The 19,442-nt window shown below is 48.4% G+C and overlaps 1 protein-coding gene across 1 annotated transcript in view; it reads left to right on the top strand.

Annotated features, from left to right (window-relative positions):
• rasgrp4 (RAS guanyl releasing protein 4) overlaps window positions 1-19,442 on the top strand; it is a 59,852-nt gene that overhangs the window by 7,765 nt on the left and 32,645 nt on the right. The window contains exons 2-3 of the mRNA XM_055895178.1: window positions 14,948-15,120; window positions 19,038-19,143. Coding sequence (XP_055751153.1) covers window positions 14,948-15,120; window positions 19,038-19,143 — 279 coding nt within the window. The remainder of the gene's footprint in view (window positions 1-14,947; window positions 15,121-19,037; window positions 19,144-19,442) is intronic.

Genomic DNA, 19,442 nt, shown 5'->3' with positions numbered 1-19,442 from the left:
TGGTGTGTTGTGTATAGTTCACCCAGGTGAGGTATATAACTGGTGTGTTGTGTATAGTTCACCCAGGTGAGGTATATAACTGGTGTGTTGTGTATAGTTCATCCAGGTGAGGTATATAACTAGTGGGGAGTATAGTTCATCCAGGTGAGGTATATAACTGGTGTGTTGTGTATATAGTTCATCCAGGTGAGGTATATAACTGGTGTGTTGTGTATAGTTCACCCAGGTGAGGTATATAACTGGTGTGTTGTGTATAGTTCATCCAGGTGAGGTATATAACTGGTGTGTTGTGTATAGTTCACCCAGGTGAGGTATATAACTGGTGTGTTGTGTATAGTTCACCCAGGTGAGGTATATAACTGGTGTGTTGTGTATAGTTCACCCAGGTGAGGTATATAACTGGTGTGTTGTGTATAGTTCACCCAGGTGAGGTATATAACTGGTGTGTTGTGTATAGTTCACTCAGGTGAGGTATATAACTGGTGTGTTGTGTATAGTTCATCCAGGTGAGGTATATAACTGGTGTGTTGTGTATAGTTCATCCAGGTGAGGTATATAACTGGTGTGTTGTGTGTAGTTCATCCAGGTGAGGTATATAACTGGTGTGTTGTGTATAGTTCACCCAGGTGAGGTATATAACTGGTGTGTTGTGTATGGTGTCTAATATATCCTCTATAACAGGGCTTTGCCTGATGGAAAAGCTCAGATTCATTAGACAAGCAGAATAACTGGTATTCCTTGACAAGGCATGACAGACCATATCAGACCATCGGAGTCATTGTAGTCAGAGCTATTTCATTAGAAGCTATTTCAGTAGAAGCTATTTCAGTAGAAGCTATTTCATTAGAAGCTATTTCAGTAGAAGCTATTTCATTAGAAGCTATTTCATTAGAAGCTATTTCAGTAGAAGCCATTTCAGTAGAAGCTATTTCAGTAGAAGGTATTTCAGTAGAAGCTATTTCAGTAGAAGCTATTTCAGTAGAAGGTATTTCAGTAGAAGGTATTTCAGTAAAAGGTATTTCAGTAAAAGGTATTTCAGTAGAAGGTTTTTCAGTAGAAGGTATTTCAGTAGAAGGCATTTCAGTAGAAGGCATTTCAGTAGAAGGTATTTCAGTAGAAGGTATTTCAGTAGAAGGTATTTCAGTAGAAGATATTTCAATAGTTAGATATTTCAGTTGAAGGTATTTCAGTAGAAGGTATTTCAGTAGTTAGATATTTCAGTAGAAGGTATTTCAGTAGTTAGATATTTCAGTAGAAGGTATTTCAGTAGAAGGTATTTCAGTAGAAGGTATTCGGTAGAAGGTATTTCAGTAGAAGGTATTTCAGTAGACGGCTTTTCAGTAGAAGGTATTTCAGTAGAAGGTTTTTCAGTAGAAGATATTTCAGTAGAAGGTATTTCAGTAGAAGGTATTTCAGTAGAAGGTATTTCAGTAGAAGATATTTCAGTAGAAGATATTTCAGTAGAAGGTATTTCAGTAGAAGGTATTTCAGTAGAAGATATTTCAGTAGAAGGTATTTCAGTAGAAGGTATTCGGTAGAAGGTATTTCAGTAGAAGGTATTTCAGTAGAAGGCTTTTCAGTAGAAGGTATTTCAGTAGTTAGATGTACTAGATGTATTTCATTGAGGTAGTTTACATGCTGCATCAAATCTTTCCCTGAATCTGTAAGTAGTGGTCGGTGTATACTATAATGTTCTTGGATTCACTTTACTGTGCCGTGAAAATCTCTCTTATTTTAGGCTCCATGTATGTGCAGAGTAGAAAGTAGTAGAAAATGTCTCTGTTTTGATCCGTGTGTTTTCTGTTGTAGTTGAACTCAGCTCTTATCAGATTTGCCTGGAACTGTAAGGGTTGGTGAGGTGTTACGGTGGACTGGAGGAAGTGATCTGCGTAAGCCTTTTAAGGTGGACTGGAGGGTGTGATCTGTATCAGCCTGTTAAGGTGGACTGGAGGAGTTTAACTGTAAGGGTTGGTGAGGTGTTACGGTGGACTGGAGGAAGTGATCTGCGTAAGCCTTTTAAGGTGGACTGGAGGGTGTGATCTGTATCAGCCTGTTAAGGTGGACTGGAGGAGTTTAACTGTGAGGGTTGGTGAGGTGTTACGGTGGACTGGAGGAAGTGATCTGCGTAAGCCTTTTAAGGTGGACTGGAGGGTGTGATCTGTATCAGCCTGTTAAGGTGGACTGGAGGAGTTTAACTGTGAGGGTTGGTGAGGGGGTTAAGGTGGTCAGGGAACCATGTGATCTGTATCAGACTGTTAAGGTGGACTGGAGGAGTTGTGACAAACAGTTGTTGGCATGCTAACCTGTACAACAGGTTAATTCAACTGGTTGAATAAATATTGAACTCTATGAATAACTTCTACATGAGTTGGGTCATTTACCTTCTCGTTCACTAACATTATTACCTGCTGCTTTTGTCCTTTTGTAGTTATCAAGAAGTCCATTCCATTTCAATTCACCATTCAAAGTCTAGATATAAGAGGGAAAGAGAGATAGAAAAAGAGATACAAAGAGAGATAAAAAGAAATAACAAAGATAGATAGAGAAATAGAAAGAGAGAACAAAGTAGCCCAGCCAACCAGACCTATCGGCCTCTAGTAGACCAGCCAACCAGACCTATCGGCCTCTAGTAGCCCAGCCAACCAGACCTATCGGCCTCTAGTAGACCAGCCAACCAGACCCATCAGCCTCTGGTAGCCCAGCCAACCAGACCTATCGGCCTCTAGTAGCCCAGCCAACCAGACCCATCTACCTCTAGTAGCCCAGCCAACCAGACCCATCGACCTCTAGTAGCCCAGCCAACCAGACCCATCTACATCTAGTAGCCCAGCCAACCAGACCTATCAGCCTCTGGTAGCCCAGCCAACCAGACCTATCGGCCTCTAGTAGACCAGCCAACCAGACACATCTACCTCTGGTAGCCCAGCCAACCAGACCTATCGGCCTCTAGTAGCCCAGCCAACCAGACCCATCTACCTTTAGTAGCCCAGCCAACCAGACCCATCGACCTCTAGTAGCCCAGCCAACCACACCTATCGGCCTCTAGTAGACCAGCCAACCAGACCCATCAGCCTCTGGTAGCCCAGCCAACCAGACCTATCGGCCTCTAGTAGCCCAGCCAACCAGACCCATCTACCTCTAGTAGCCCAGCCAACCAGACCCATCGACCTCTAGTAGCCCAGCCAACCAGACCCATCTACATCTAGTAGCCCAGCCAACCAGACCTATCAGCCTCTGGTAGCCCAGCCAACCAGACCTATCGGCCTCTAGTAGACCAGCCAACCAGACACATCTACCTCTGGTAGCCCAGCCAACCAGACCTATCGGCCTCTAGTAGCCCAGCCAACCAGACCCATCTACCTCTAGCAGCCCAGCCAACCAGACCCATCTACCTCTAGTAGCCCAGCCAACCAGACCCATCGACCTCTGGTAGCCCAGCCAACCAGACCCATCGGCCTCTAGTAGCCCAGCCAACCAGAGCCATCTACCTCTAGTAGCCCAGCCAACCAGACCCATCGGCCTCTAGTAGCCCAGCCAACCAGAGCCATCTACCTTTAGTAGCCCAGCCAACCAGACCCATCGGCCTCTAGTAGCCCAGCCAACCAGACCCATCTACCTCTAGTAGCCCAGCCAACCAGACCCATCTACCTCTAGTAGCCCAGCCAACCAGACCCATCTACCTTTAGTAGCCCAGCCAACCAGACCCATCTACCTCTAGTAGCCCAGCCAACCAGAGCCATCTACCTCTAGTAGCCCAGCCAACCAGACCCATCTACCTCTAGTAGCCCAGCCAACCAGACCCATCCCTACCATACTACCCACCTAAAGCAGAGCAGTATTCGGCAGCAGGCCCTACCATACTACCCACCTAAAGCAGAGCACTATTCGGCAGCAGGCCCTACCATACTACCCACCTAAAGCAGAGCAGTATTCGGCAGCAGGCCCTACCATACTACCCACCTACATTAGACCAGTTTTCGGCAGCAGGCCCTACCATACTACCCACCTAAAGCAGATCAGTATTCGGCAGCAGGCCCTACCATACTACCCACCTACATCAGACCAGTATTCGGCAGCAGGCCCTACCATACTACCCACCTAAAGCAGATCAGTATTCGGCAGCAGGCCCTACCATACTACCCACCTACATCAGACCAGTTTTCGGCAGCAGGCCCTACCATACTACCCACCTAAAGCAGATCAGTATTCGGCAGCAGGCCCTACCATACTACCCACCTAAAGCAGAGCAGTATTTGGCAGCAGGCCCTACCATACTACATCAGACCAGTATTCAGCAGCAGGCCCTACCATACTACATCAGAGCAGTATTCGGCAGCAGGCCCTACCATACTACCCACCTAAAGCAGAGCAGTATTTGGCAGCAGGCCCTACCATACTACCCACCTAAATCAGACCAGTATTCGGCAGCAGGCCCTACCATACTACCCACCTAAATCAGAGCAGTATTCGGCAGCAGGCCCTACCATACCACCCACCTACATCAGACCAGTATTCGGCAGCAGGCCCTACCATACTACATCAGACCAGTATTCGGCAGCAGGCCCTACCATACTACCCACCTAAAGCAGAGCAGTATTTGGCAGCAGGCCCTACCATACTACCCACCTAAAGCAGAGCGGTATTCGGCAGCAGGCCCTACCATACCACCCACCTAAAGCAGACCAGTATTCGGCAGCAGGCCCTACCATACTACCCACCTAAAGCAGAGCAGTATTTGGCAGCAGGCCCTACCATACTACCCACCTAAAGCAGAGCAGTATTCGGCAGCAGGCCCTACCATACTACCCACCTAAAGCAGTGCAGTATTCTGCAGCAGGCCCTACCATACCACCCACCTACATCAGACCAGTATTCAGCAGCAGGCCCTACCATACTACCCACCTAAAGCAGACCAGTATTCAGCTTGGGTGTAGTCATTATTTCAAACCGTAGCAAACAGTTTCAAAGGGAAAACGTTTTGCAACAGAAAATGAGAGCTTTTATTGGAACAAATTCCGCTTTATCCGTTTCGCAAAATTCCCTGGTTTTCCAGAAGTTCTGGTTTGAGGATTCAAGATTTCCTTCTTATTTCCCGCTGCCTCTGGGAATCTTGAAAACCAGATTTGCAACACTAGATGTGTGATGTCACATAGGCAAGGACAGTTCCTTAGAACTGGTAAATAGCTTTCCCCGGTAGAAGTTTGTAGAGAGAGATAAAGGGACTATTGTCTTTCTATCACTAGTAGTCTCATTGGAGGGTCAGTAAAATGCAAATGTCTAGCTAGACAGCAAAGAGCAGACAGGGGCCAATTGGATTTGGATTTGCATGGAACACAAACACACAAACACACTCACACACACACACACACACACACACACACACACACACACACACACACACACACACACACACACACACACACACACACACACACACACACACACACACACACACACACACACACACACCTGAGTAATTGGTATAAACAATGGAATGTGTGGGAGTGTATTTTGAATTTTTCATATACTTTCCAAGTGTATATCTAAATACATAAAAATATTAAATTGTCTTTTCAAATATAAATATATCCGAATTCTTACTTTGAATGTAATTGAGGTAATTTTAAATTCTATTTGAATCCAGATCTGACGCACACACCAACCCTACTGACACGCTGACGTGTGTGTGTGTCTTTGTGTACATTGGACTGTCCCATATTATGCAGAACTATGTATAGATGTGTTTCTGGGAACACACTGCTTTGTTTGTCTATGGATGGAGACGCTGTGACAGCATCTATATTTCTGTGTGTGTATTGGTCTGTTTGTTGTTTCCTTCAGTGTGTGTGTGTGTGTGTGTGTGTGTGTGTGTGTGTGTGTGTGTGTGTGTGTGTGTGTGTGTGTGTGTGTGTGTGTGTGTGTGTGTGTGTGTGTGTGTGTGTGTGTGTGTGTGTGTGTGTGTGTTTGTGTTTCCTTCAGTGTGTGTGTGTGTGGTGTGTGTGTGTGTGTGTGTGTGTGTGTGTGTGTGTGTGTGTGTGTGTGTGTGTGTGTGTGTGTGTGTGTGTGTGTGTGTGTGTGTGTGTGTGTGTGTGTGTGTGTGTATTGTTAAGTTAATCTTGAATGGGTGTAAGAGTTCAGGTACCTGTTCAAATGAAAATGTTGTACTGAGAGAGATAGAGAGGGAGAGAGGAGAAAGAAAAAGGGAGACAGAGGGAAAGAGAGATAGAGGGTGAGACAGAGAGACAGAGACAGAGAGAGGGAGGAGAGAGAGACAGCGAGAGAGATGGAGGGTGAGACAGAGAGACAGAGACAGAGAGAGAGAGAGAGACAGAGACAGATAGAGAGACAGAGAGAGAGAGAGACAAAGAGAGAGAGCGAGAGAGAGGGAGAGATGGAGGGTGAGACAGAGAGAGAGAGAGAGAGGAGAGAGACAAAGAGAGACAGAGAGAGAGAGATGGAGGATGAGACAGAGAGAGAAAGAGAGAGAGAGACAGAGACAGAGAGAGAGGAAGCGAATGGTCATTCAGGGAATTTCATCACTTCTGTGAAGTCACTCAGTTTCCTGTTAATGTCGTGACTGCTGCCATTTGGCCACACACACACACACAACACACACACACACACACCACACACAACACACACACACACACACACACACACACTCACACACACACTGTTACTAAGAGCAGCTCTTATGACAGCACACTGTGACAGTCTCAAAGCCGCCTCATACTGTGACCTCGCATGTCGGTTAGACTCGTACTACTAGTTGTGATAGTTACACCAGTGTTCTTTGGCCGCTATTCAATCAATTGCTCGTAGTGGATTTTCTGGTCCGTGTTTCCAGAGGTGTTGATCTCAGCTGGTATTCATGACAGTTCGAGGAATGATAGTCATGACGTACATTGATATGTTGCCAATGGATTTTGAGGGGAAATAACCAATCGCGATGAGGCATCGCCAGCTGTGACCTTTACGGCACGCTTCAGGCAACAACGGTGACTCTGATTGTACATCAAAATGTCGCAATGGTAAAATGTTTTGGCACGAATACTTTGCCAACCCTTTAATTTGAACCCATTCTGGTAGTTGTTAAAAGCAAGAGTTGTTATATTAGCATTACTTAAACACACTCGTCAGTCCCATTTAACAACTATAAATATATATATATATATGTAAATATAGCTTTGACACAGAAGACATTTATAATACATCACGTTTTGAAACGTCTTTCATTTTTCATTGAACACAAAGTTAACAAATCATCTGTTTACAACTTTTAAACTCCTAAAAAAAAAAATATCAAGGAACCACTGACTACCCTTTTCTATTATGCAGACACCTGCTAGGTAACTCTTCACTGTTCTCTATTCTCAGCACCATCATAAAACAAGGTTCTACTCTGAGACGCTTTAAGAAATACGGGCCCTGATTTATAAACGGTCAAATCAAAACGGGATTGTTTTTAGCTCAGTCAGGTCTGACGTCACAGCTGACGAGGAACGGTTAAAGGGTCTAAATCAGGTGTCAACTCCCTCTATCCTGGTACACTGCTGGGCAGATCAATGTGAAAACGCTCTCTATCCTGGTACACTGCTGGGCAGATCAATGTGAAAATTCCCTCTATCCTGGTACACTGCTGGGCAGATCAATGTGAAAACTCCCTCTATCCTGGTACACTGCTGGGCAGATCAATGTGAAAACTCCCTCTATCCTGGTACACTGCTGGGCAGATCAATGTGAAAACTCCCTCTATCCTGGTACACTGCTGGGCAGATCAATGTGAAAACTCCCTCTATCCTGGTACACTGCTGGGCAGATCAATGTGAAAACTCCCTCTATCCTGGTACACTGCTGGGCAGATCAATGTGAAAACTCCCTCTATCCTGGTACACTGCTGGGCAGATCAATGTGAAAACTCCCTCTTTCCTGGTACACTGCTGGGCAGATCAATGTGAAAACTCCCTCTATCCTGGTACACTGCTGGGCAGATCAATGTGAAAACTCCCTCTATCCTGGTACACTGCTGGGCAGATCAATGTGAAAACTCCCTCTATCCTGGTACACTGCTGGGCAGATCAATGTGAAAACTCCCTCTATCCTGGTACACTGCTGGGCAGATCAATGTGAAAACTCCCTCTATCCTGGTACACTGCTGGGCAGATCAATGTGAAAACTTCCTCTATCCTGGTACACTGCTGGGCAGATCAATGTGAAAACTCCCTCTTTCCTGGTACACTGCTGGGCAGATCAATGTGAAAACTCCCTCTATCCTGGTACACTGCTGGGCAGATCAATGTGAAAACTCCCTCTATCCTGGTACACTGCTGGGCAGATCAATGTGAAAACTCCCTCTATCCTGGTACACTGCTGGGCAGATCAATGTGAAAACTCCCTCTTTCCTGGTACACTGCTGGGCAGATCAATGTGAAAACTCCCTCTATCCTGGTACACTGCTGGGCAGATCAATGTGAAAACTCCCTCTATCCTGGCACACTGCTGGGCAGATCAATGTGAAAACTCCCTCTATCCTGGTACACTGCTGGGCAGATCAATGTGAAAACTCCCTCTTTCCTGGTACACTGCTGGGCAGATCAATGTGAAACTCCCTTGATCCTGGTACACTGCTGGGCAGATTAATGTGAAAACTCACTATCTGCCTATCATTGACTGAACACCGGCCCCAGTTTCAGTTTCAAACCAGTGGGGTATAACCCTCCCAGTCGGTTAGAGAGAACATTAGAGAGAATATACAGTGTGAATATTTAGCGAGAATATATAACGAGAATGGATAGAGAGAATATATAGCGAGAATATTTAACGAGAATAGATAGAGAGAATAGATAGAATGGACAGAGAGGATAGATAGAGAGAATAGATATAATGGATAGATAGAGAGGATAGATAGAGAGGATATATAGAGAGGATAGATAGAGAGAATAGATAGAGAGGATATATAGAGAGGATAGATAGAGAGGATAGATAGAATGGACAGAGAGGATAGATAGAGAGGATAGATAGAATGGACAGAGAGGATAGATAGAGAGAATAGATAGAGAGGATATATAGAATGGACAGAGAGGATAGATAGAGAGGATATATAGAATGGACAGAGAGGATAGATAGAGAGAATAGAGAGGGTAGATAGAGATGAGAGATAGAGAGAATAGATAGAGAGGATAGATAGAGAGGATAGATAGAATGGACAGAGAGGATAGATAGAGAGGATAGATAGAGATGATAGATAGAGAGAATAGATAGAGAGGATATATAGAATGGACAGAGAGGATAAATAGATAGAACAGATAGAGAGGATAGATAGAGAGAATAGATAGAGAGGATAGATAGAGAGGATAGATAGAGAGGATAGATAGAGAGGATAGATAGAGAGGATAGATAGAATGGACAGAGAGGATAGATAGAGAGTATAGATAGAGAGTATAGATAGAGAGAATAGATAGAGAGGATAGATAGAGGGGATAGATAGAGAGCACTTAACATATCAACACTGGCTTACTTCTATCTTACTCTGTTTCACTATGTGTCAAGACACAGACCTTTGGTGGGGCATGTGCTCACTATGTAAATACCAACCTGCATCTCACTACTGGCTTGCTTCTGAAGCTAAGCAGGGTTGGTCCTGGTCAGTCCCTGGATGGGAGACCAGATGCTGCTGGAAGTGGTGTTGGAGGGCCAGTAGGAGGCACTCTTTACTCTGGTCAACAACAAAAAAATATCCCAATACCCCAGAGCAGTGATTGGGGACATTGCCCTGTGTAGGGTGCTGTCTTTCGGATGGGACGTTAAACGGGTGTCCTGACTCTCTGAGGTCACTAAAGATCCCATGGCACTTATCGTAAGAGTAGGGGTGTTAACCCCGGTGTCCTGGCTAAATTCCCAATCTGCCCCTCATACCATCACGGTCACCTAATCATCCGCAGCTTCCAATTGGCTCATTCATCCCCCTTCCTCTCCCCTGTAACTATTCCCCAGGTTGTTGCTGTAAATGAGAATGTGTTTCTCAGTCAACTGACCTGGTAAAATATCAACAGGGCTGGAGCGGTCTCAGTGCAAGAGGCGTCACTACAGTCCCTGGTTCGAATCCAGGCTGTATCACAACCGGCCGTGATTGGGAGTCCCATAGGGCGGCGCACAATTGGCCCAGTGTTGTCCGGGGTAGGCCGTCATTGTAAATAAGAATTTGTTCTTAACTGACTTGCCTAGTTATATACAGATACAAATATTAATACACATTGTAGGCTAAGCAAGCTAACAATCAATTCAAATGTATTTATAAAGCCCTTCTAACATCAGCTGATGTCACAAAGTGCTGTACAGAAACCCAGCCTAAACCCCAAACAGCAAGCAATGCAGGTGTAGAAGCACGGTGGCTAGGAAAAACTCCCTAGAAAGGCCAAAACCTAGGAAGAAACCTAGAGAGGAACCTGGCTATGAGGGGTGGCCAGTCCTCTTCTGGCTGTGCCGGGTGGAGATTATAACAGAACATGGCCAAGATGTTCAAATGTTCATAGATGACCAGCAGGGTCAAATAATAATAATCACAGTGGTTGTCGAGGGGGCAACAGGTCAGCACCTCAGGAGTAAATGTCAGTTGGCTTTTCAAAGCCGATCATTCAGAGTATCTCTACCGCTCCTGCTGTCTCTAGAGAGTTGAAAACAGCAGGTCTGGGACAGGTAGCATGTCCGGTGAACAGGTCGTGAACAGAACGTGCCAGTTGTGTTCAGTGCGTGCCAGGTGTGTTCAGTACGTGCCAGGTGTGTTCAGTACGTGCCAGGTGTGTTCAGTATGTGCCAGGTGTGTTCACTACGCGACAGGTGTGTTCAGTACGTGCCAGGTGTGTTCAGTATGTGCCAGGTGTGTTCAGTACGTTCCAGGTGTGTTCAGTACGTGCCAGGTGTGTTCAGTACGTGCCAGGTGTGTTCAGTACATGCCAGGTGTGTTCAGTGCGTGCCAGGTGTGTTCAGTGCGTGACAGGTGTGTTCAGTACGTGCCAGGTGTGTTCAGTATGTGCCAGGTGTGTTCAGTACGTGCCAGGTGTGTTCAGTACGTGCCAGGTGTGTTCAGTATGTGCCAGGTGTGTTCACTACGCGACAGGTGTGTTCAGTACGTGCCAGGTGTGTTCAGTACGTGCCAGGTGTGTTCAGTACGTGCCAGGTGTGTTCAGTACGTGCCAGGTGTGTTCAGTACGTGCCAGGTGTGTTCAGTACGTGCCAGGTGTGTTCAGTACATGCCAGGTGTGTTCAGTGCGTGCCAGGTGTGTTCAGTGCGTGACAGGTGTGTTCAGTACGTGCCAGGTGTGTTCAGTATGTGCCAGGTGTGTTCAGTACGCGACAGGTGTGTTCAGTACGTGCCAGGTGTGTTCAGTACGTGCCAGGTGTGTTTAGTACATGCCAGGTGCAGTTCTAGTGTCACATGACTGTTGCCCCGGTTTAGAACACCCTCCAGGCCAGGTGTGTTCAGTACGTGACAGGTGTGTTCAGTACGTGCCAGGTGTGTTCAGTACGTGACAGGTGTGTTCAGTACGTGCCAGGTGTGTTCAGTACGTGACAGGTGTGTTCAGTACGTGACAGGTGTGTTCAGTACGTGACAGGTGTGTTCAGTACGTGACAGGTGCGTTCAGTACGTGACAGGTGTGTTCAGTACGTGCCAGGTGCGTTCAGTACGTCCCAGGTGATATTCAGAACGTGACAGGTGCGTTCAGTACGTCCCAGGTGATATTCAGAACGTGACAGGTGCGTTCAGTACGTCCCAGGTGATATTCAGAACGTGACAGGTGCGTTCAGTACGTCCCAGGTGATATTCAGAACGTGACAGGTGCGTTCAGTACGTCCCAGGTGATATTCAGAACGTGACAGGTGCGTTCAGTACGTCCCAGGTGATATTCAGAACGTGCCAGGTGAGTTCAGTACGTGACAGGTGTGTTCAGTAAGTGACAGGTGTGTTCAGTACGTGCCAGGTGTGTTCAGTACGTGACAGGTGCGTTCAGTACGTCCCAGGTGATATTCAGTACGTGCCAGGTGTGTTCAGTACGTGCCAGGTGTGTTCAGAACGTGCCAGGTGTGTTCAGAACGTGCCAGGTGTGTTCAGAACGTGACAGGTGTGTTCAGTACGTGCCAGGTGTGTTCAGAACGTGCCAGGTGTGTTCAGTACGTGCCAAGTAGGTTCAGGACGTGCCAGGTGTGTTCAGAACGTGCCAGGTGTGTTCAGTACGTGCCAGGTGTGTTCAGTACGTGCCAGGTGCAGTTCTAGTGTCACAGTTTAGAACACCCTCCAGGCCAGGATTTGCGGTTGCTTTTCACGTTTCTAAAGCATTTTGTTTAAAGTGTGATCCAACTGGTCAGTATAGACAATACGTATTGCAATTAAATCCTATAATATGAAGTCATGCATGTACGGTACACTACATGGCCAAGAGTATGTGGACACCCCTTCAAATTAGTGGATTCAGCTGTTTCAGCCACACCTGTTGCTGACAGGTGTATGAAATCGAGCACACAGCCATGCAATCTCCATAGACAAACATTGGCAGTATAATGGCCTGTACTGTAGAGCTCAGTTACTTTCAACGTGGCACCGTCTTAGGATTCCACCTTTCCAACAAGTCAGTTCGTCAAATTTCTGCCCTGCTAGAGCTGCCCCGGTCAACTGTAAGTGCTGTTATTGTGGAGTGAAAAAGTCTAGGAGCAACAACGGCTCAGCCGCGAAGTGGTAGGCCACACACGCTCACAGAATGGGACCGCCGAGAGCTGAAGCATGAAGCTCGTAAAAATGGTCTGTCCTCGGTTGCAACACTCACGACTGAGTTCCAAACTGCCTCTGGAAGCAACGTCAGCACAAGAACTGTTCGTTGGGAGCTTCATGAAATGTGTTTCCATGGCCGAGCAGCCGCACACAAGCCTAAGATCACCATGTGCAATGCCAAGCGTCGGCTGGAGTGGTGTAAAGCTCGCCGCCATTGGACTCTGAAGCAGTGGAAACGCCTTCTCTGTAGTGATGAATCACGCTTCACCATCTGGCAGCCTGACGGACGAATCTGGGTTTGGCGGATGCCAGGAGAACACTACCTGCCCTGATGCATAGTGCCAACTGTAAAGTTTGGTGGAGGAGGAATAATGGTCTGGGGCTGTTTTTTATGGTTCAGGCCCATTAGTTCCAGTGAAGGGAAATCTTAACACTACAGCATACAATGATATTCTAGATGATTCTGTGCTTCCAATTTTTTGTTGCAACAGTTTGGGGAAGGCCATTTCCTGTTTCAGCATGATAATGCCCCCGTGCACAAAGCGAGGCCTATACAGAAATGGTTTGTCGAGATTGGTGGTTTGTCGAGTCAAGGAAGAACTTGACTGGCCTGCACAGAGTCCTGACCTCAACCCCATCGAACACCTTTGGGATGAATTGGAACGCCGACTGCAAGCCAGGCCTAATCACCCAAAATCAGTGCCTGACCTCACTAATGCTCTCGTGGCTGAATGGAAGCAAGTCCCTGCAGCAATGTTCCAACATCTAGTGGAAAGCCTTCCCAGAAGAGTGGAGGCTGTTATAGCAGCAATGTTCCAACATCTAGTGGAAAGCCTTCCCAGAAGAGTGGAGGCTGTTATAGCAGCAATGTTCCATCATCTAGTGGAAAGCCTTCCCAGAAGAGTGGAGGCTGTCATAGCAGCAATGTTCCAACATCTAGTGGAAAGCCTTCCCAGAAGAGTGGAGGCTGTTATAGCAGCAATGTTCCAACATCTAGTGGAAAGCCTTCCCGGAAGAGTGGAGGCTGTTATAGCAGCAATGTTCCAACATCTAGTGGAAAACCTTCCCAGAAGAGTGGAGGCTGTTATAGCAGCAATGTTCCAACATCTAGTGGAAAACCTTCCCAGAAGAGTGGAGGCTGTTATAGCAGCAATGTTCCAACATCTAGTGGAAAGCCTTCCCAGAAGAGTGGAGGCTGTTATAGCAGCAATGTTCCAACATCTAGTGGAAAGCCTTCCCAGAAGAGTGGAGGCTGTTATAGCAGCAAAGGGGGGACCAACTCCATATTAATGCCCATGATTTTGGAATGAGATGTTTGACAAGCAGGTGTCCACATACTTTTGACCATGTAGTGTATGTAAACCTATTCACACGTACACACAACCTGGTTAGGCTGGTAACCTGGTTAGGCTGGTAACCTGGTTAGGCTGGTAACCTGGTTAGACTGGTAACCTGGTTAGGCTGGTAACCTGGTTAGACTGGTAACCTGGTTAGGCTGGTAACCTGGTTAGACTGGTGACCTGGTGACCTGGTTAGACTGGTAACCTGGTTAGACTGGTAACCTGGTTAGACTGGTAACCTCTTTAGACACACACTACCACAATGTCAAACACACTACCACCACCACACTGTCAAACACACACACAAGCACACACCCACACGCGCACGCACACACACACACACACACACTCACACACATAAAAACAAACGCTGCAACTCACACACACGCATACACACATACGCACACCCACACACACCCGCACACACCCACCCACCCACACACACACCCACCCACTCACACACACTCACACCCACCCACCCACCCACTCACACCCACACTCACACACACACACCCACACTGTCACACACTTACTGACCTTCATATCATCAGTGTGTATGTTTGAAACAAAGGTATTGTTTTGTGTTTGTGTGTGTGTGTGTGTGTGTCTGTGGTGTGTGTGTGTGTTTAAACAACTTTATGGTTTCATAACACTAAATGATGCAGACAAACAGGCTATGGGCCTTGTTATAATACGTCATCTGCAATGTGACTGTGTTTCAGTGTCTCTCTCCCTTTCTCTCTCCCTCCCTCTCATTCTGTCACTCACTCCCTATCTCTCTCTCACCTCCCTCTCTCTGTCTCCTCATATCTTCCTCTCTCGCTCTGCCCACCTCCCTCTATAGAAAGTCTCGTGTGGACAGCCCCGGAGGTGTGAGAAGCAGGAGAACGGTTCAGAGGAGGATGACCTGCCCGAGCTTCCCGGAGATCACTAGAGTGCTGCAGAACCCCGGCCCCAGTCCCCTGACACGTTCTGCTAGCCTAGACGAGCTCATCCTGCGATGCCTGCACTGCTTCGGTGAGACACACACACACAGAGACAGATTCAGAGAGACAGAGAGAGACAAAGAGAGAGGGAGAGAGACAGAGAGAGAGAGACAGAGAGACAAAGAGAGAGAGAGACAGAGAGACAGTGACATATTCCGAGAGACAGAGAGAGAGAGAGAGACAAAGAGAGACACACACAGAGAGACAGATTCAGAGAGACAGAGAGACAGATTCAGAGAGACAGAGAGAGACAAAGAGAGAGGGAGAGAGACAGAGAGAGAGAGACAGAGAGACAGAGAGAGAGAGAGAGACAAAGAGAGAGAGAGAGAGACAGAGAGAGAGAGAGAGACAAAGAGAGAGAGAGAGAGAGAGAGACAAAGAGAGAGACGGAGAGAGAGACAGAGAGAGAGAGAGAGAGACAGAGAGAGAGAGACAGAGAGAGAGAGACAGAGAGAGAGAGAGAGAGAGAGAGAGAGAGAGAGAGAGAGAGAGAGAGAGAGAGAGGCAGGCAGGGAGGGAGAAGGGGGAGGGAGGCAGGAAGCGAGACAGGGAGGAGAAGGGGGAGGAATGCAGGGAGGGAGAATGGGGAGGGAGGCAAGGAGGGAGACAGAGAGGAAGATGGGGGAGGAAGGCAGGGAGGAGAAGGGGGAGGGAGACACGGAAGGAGGGAGGGTGGACATGTGAGACAAAGGGCACACATACAATCAAGCTTTGTTTGGAGCAAAGGTCCACACAGCTTGTGCTAACGTTCTCTTTTTCTCTCGCTCGCACGCACACACACACACACACACTATATATAAAGTAAATATTACCAAGTAGAAGTTATTGAAGTAGACCACATATAGTGTAGTACTTTCCACTTCTCTAACCCCATTACCCAACAAATGTAATACCTCTCTGATACATCACACACTGAAATCTCCCTCCCTGTCTCCCTTCTGTCTCCCTCCCCTTCTCCCTCCCTGTCTCCCTCCCTGTCTATCTCCCTCCCCTTCTATCTCCCTCCCTGTCTCTCTCCCCTTCTCCCCCCCCTTCTCCCTCCTGTCTCCCTCCCTGTCTCCCTCCCTGTCTCCCTCCCTGTCTCTCTCCCCTTCTCTCTCCCCGTCTCCCTCTCTGTCTCCCTCCTGTCTCCCTCCCCTTCTCCCTCCTGTCTCCCTCCTGCCCTCCCTCCTGCCTCCCTTCTGTCTCTCTCCCCTTCTCCCTCCTGTCTCCCTCCCCTTCTCCCTCCTGTCTCCATCCTGCCTCCCTCCTGTCTCTCTCCTGTCTCTCTGCCCTTCTCCCTCCTGTCTCTCTCCCCTTCTCCCTCCCTGTCTCCCTCCCTGTCTCCCTCCTGTCTCTCTCCCCTTCTCCCTCCCTGTCTCCCTCCCCTTCTCCCTCCCTGTCTCCCTCCCTGTCTCCCTCCTGTCTCTCTCCCCGTCTCCCTCCCCTTCTCCCTCCCCTTCTCCCTCCCCTTCTCCCTCCTGTCTCTCTCCCTGTCTCCCTCCTGTCTCCCTCCCCTTCTCCCTCCCCGTCTCCCTCCTGTCTCCCTCCTGCCCTCCCTCCCCTTCTCCCTTCTGTCTCTCTTCCCTTCTCTCTCCCCGTCTCCCTCCCTGTCTCCCTCCTGTCTCCCTCCCCTTCTCCCTCCTGCCTCCCTTCTGTCTCTCTCCCCTTCTCCCTCCTGTCTCCCTCCCCTTCTCCCTCCTGTCTCCATCCTGCCTCCCTCCTGTCTCTCTCCTGTCTCTCTGCCCTTCTCCCTACTGTCTCTCTCCCCTTCTCCCTCCCTGTCTCCCTCCCCTTCTCCCTCCCCTTCTCCCTCCCTGTCTCCCTCCTGTCTCTCTCCCCTTCTCCCTCCCTGTCTCCCTCCCCTTCTCCCTCCCTGTCTCCCTCCCTGTCTCCCTCCTGTCTCTCTCCCCGTCTCCCTCCCCTTCTCCCTCCCCTTCTCCCTCCTGTCTCTCTCCCCTTCTCCCTCCCTGTCTCCCTCCCCTTCTCCCTCCCTGTCTCCCTCCCTGTCTCCCTCCTGTCTCTCTCCCCTTCTCCCTCCCTGTCTCCCTCCCCTTCTCCCTCCTGTCTCTCTCCCCTTCTCCCTCCCCTTCTCCCTCCCCTTCTCCCTCCTGGCTCCCTCCCCGTCTCCCTCCTGTCTCTCTCCCCTTCTCCCTCCCTGTCTCCCTCCCTGTCTCCCTCCCTGTCTATCTCCCTCCCCTTCTATCTCCCTCCCTGTCTCTCTCCCCTTCTCCCCCCCTTCTCCCTCCTGTCTCCCTCCCTGTCTCCCTCCCTGTCTCTCTCCCCTTCTCTCTCCCCGTCTCCCTCCCTGTCTCCCTCCTGTCTCCCTCCCCTTCTCCCTCCTGTCTCCCTCCTGCCCTCCCTCCTGCCTCCCTTCTGTCTCTCTCCCCTTCTCCCTCCTGTCTCCCTCCCCTTCTCCCTCCTGTCTCCATCCTGCTTCCCTCCTGTCTCTCTCCTGTCTCTCTCCCCTTCTCCCTCCTGTCTCTCTCCCCTTCTCCCTCCCTGTCTCCCTCCCCTTCTCCCTCCCCTTCTCCCTCCCTGTCTCCCTCCTGTCTCTCTCCCCTTCTCCCTCCCTGTCTCCCTCCCCTTCTCCCTCCCTGTCTCCCTCCCTGTCTCCCTCCTGTCTCCCTCCCCTTCTCCCTCCTGTCTCTCTCCCCTTCTCCCTCCCTGTCTCCCTCCCCTTCTCCCTCCCTGTCTCCCTCCCTGTCTCCCTCCTGTCTCTCTCCCCTTCTCCCTCCCTGTCTCCCTCCCCTTCTCCCTCCTGTCTCTCTCCCCTTCTCCCTCCCTGTCTCCCTCCCTGTCTCCCTCCCCTTCTCCCTCCCCTTCTCCCTCCTGGCTCCCTCCCCGTCTCCCTCCTGTCTCTCTCCCCTTCTCCCTCCCTGTCTCCCTCCCTGTCTCCCTCCTGTCTCTCTCCCCTTCTCCATCCTGTCTCCCTCCCCTTCTCCCTCCTGTCTCCCTCCCCTTCTCCCTCCTGTCTCTCTCCCCCTCTCTCTCTCAGTGTGTCTCTCTCGGGTTCTCTCTTTGTCTCTGTCTGTCTGTCTGTCTGTCTGTCTGTCTCTCTCTGTCTCTCTCTGTCTCTCTCTGTCTCTCTCTGTCTCTCTCTGTCTATAGCGCTACATAATACTGTCATAACAGTGACAATGTATCATACGCAGTCAGTCACCTTATGATAACTTACTTTGCACTGTTAGTATTTTAAGTATTAGATTTGACCACTGCACAATATTGTAAAGTATTAACGTTCAAGTACATTATTACTATTATTATGCAAATGCCATAGTGTTCAGCCCATGATGTGTTTGTTTTGTAGAGGCGCTCAACATGTACAGAACATCTCATTTCAGAAGCACTGTGGTGCTCATGTGAATTATCTTTCTTTCTCTGGCTTCAGATCTATACTGGCTTAAAATGTCGGTTTTGTTTTGTTTAAAAAAAAATATAATGATGTTTTGATCTTACTAAACTTGATTTTGATGACCTTTGAACTCTCTGTCTAAATTGTCCTCTATTCTCTATTCTGGCTCCTGCTGTATCGTACTGCAACCGCTGACCTCTTACCCCTTATCTGTGTGTTGATTGGTTCTAACCTTTGACCTGTGTGTTGATTGGTTCTAACCGGTGTGTTGATTGGTTCTAACCTGTGACCTGTGTGTTGATTGGTTCTAACCGGTGTGTTGATTGGTTCTAACCTGTGACCTGTGTGTTGATTGGTTCTAACCGGTGTGTTGATTGGTTCTAACCTGTGACCTGTGTGTTGATTGGTTCTAACATGTGTGTTGATTGGTTCTAACCTTTGACCTGTGTGTTGATTGGTTCTAACCTGTGACCTGTGTGTTGATTGGTTCTAACCTGTGACCTGTGTGTTGATTGGTTCTAACCTGTGACCTGTGTGTTGATTGGTTCTAACCTGTGACCTGTGTGTTGATTGGTTCTAACCTGTGACCTGTGTGTTGATTGGTTGTGTTTCAGACTCGGATGGAAAGCTTTCGCGGGGGTCTCAGCTAGTTCACATGACTCTGATGATGCACAGCTGGGTTGTTCCCTCACAGACCTTCGCCCAGAAACTCCTCGCCCTATATCCTCTACCCACGATGCATTGCTGCTTCCTGACCCCGGGGCCACATATGGGTTCAAACACTATTTAAATACGTTATCGATTCTTGATTGAGCTCGCCTGGCTTTAATAAACACATTGAATAGTCCCATAACTGCACAACCAACCCATTGGTCACTCCAGGCAGGGTAAAGCAAATGCTCAAATTATCTTAAAGTTTTAGGTCTGTCTGAGGGTAAGATGTCCCAGGGGGTTAGGATGGTCAATCCTGTATCTGATAGTTTCAGGTACTGTTTGAACCCAGGATCTTCCCAGGGGGT

The sequence above is a fragment of the Salvelinus fontinalis genome, chromosome 33 (genome assembly GCF_029448725.1).
Source record: "Salvelinus fontinalis isolate EN_2023a chromosome 33, ASM2944872v1, whole genome shotgun sequence".
Classification (NCBI taxonomy): Eukaryota; Metazoa; Chordata; class Actinopteri; order Salmoniformes; family Salmonidae; genus Salvelinus; species Salvelinus fontinalis.
This window is presented reverse-complemented; position numbering and strand designations above follow the sequence as displayed.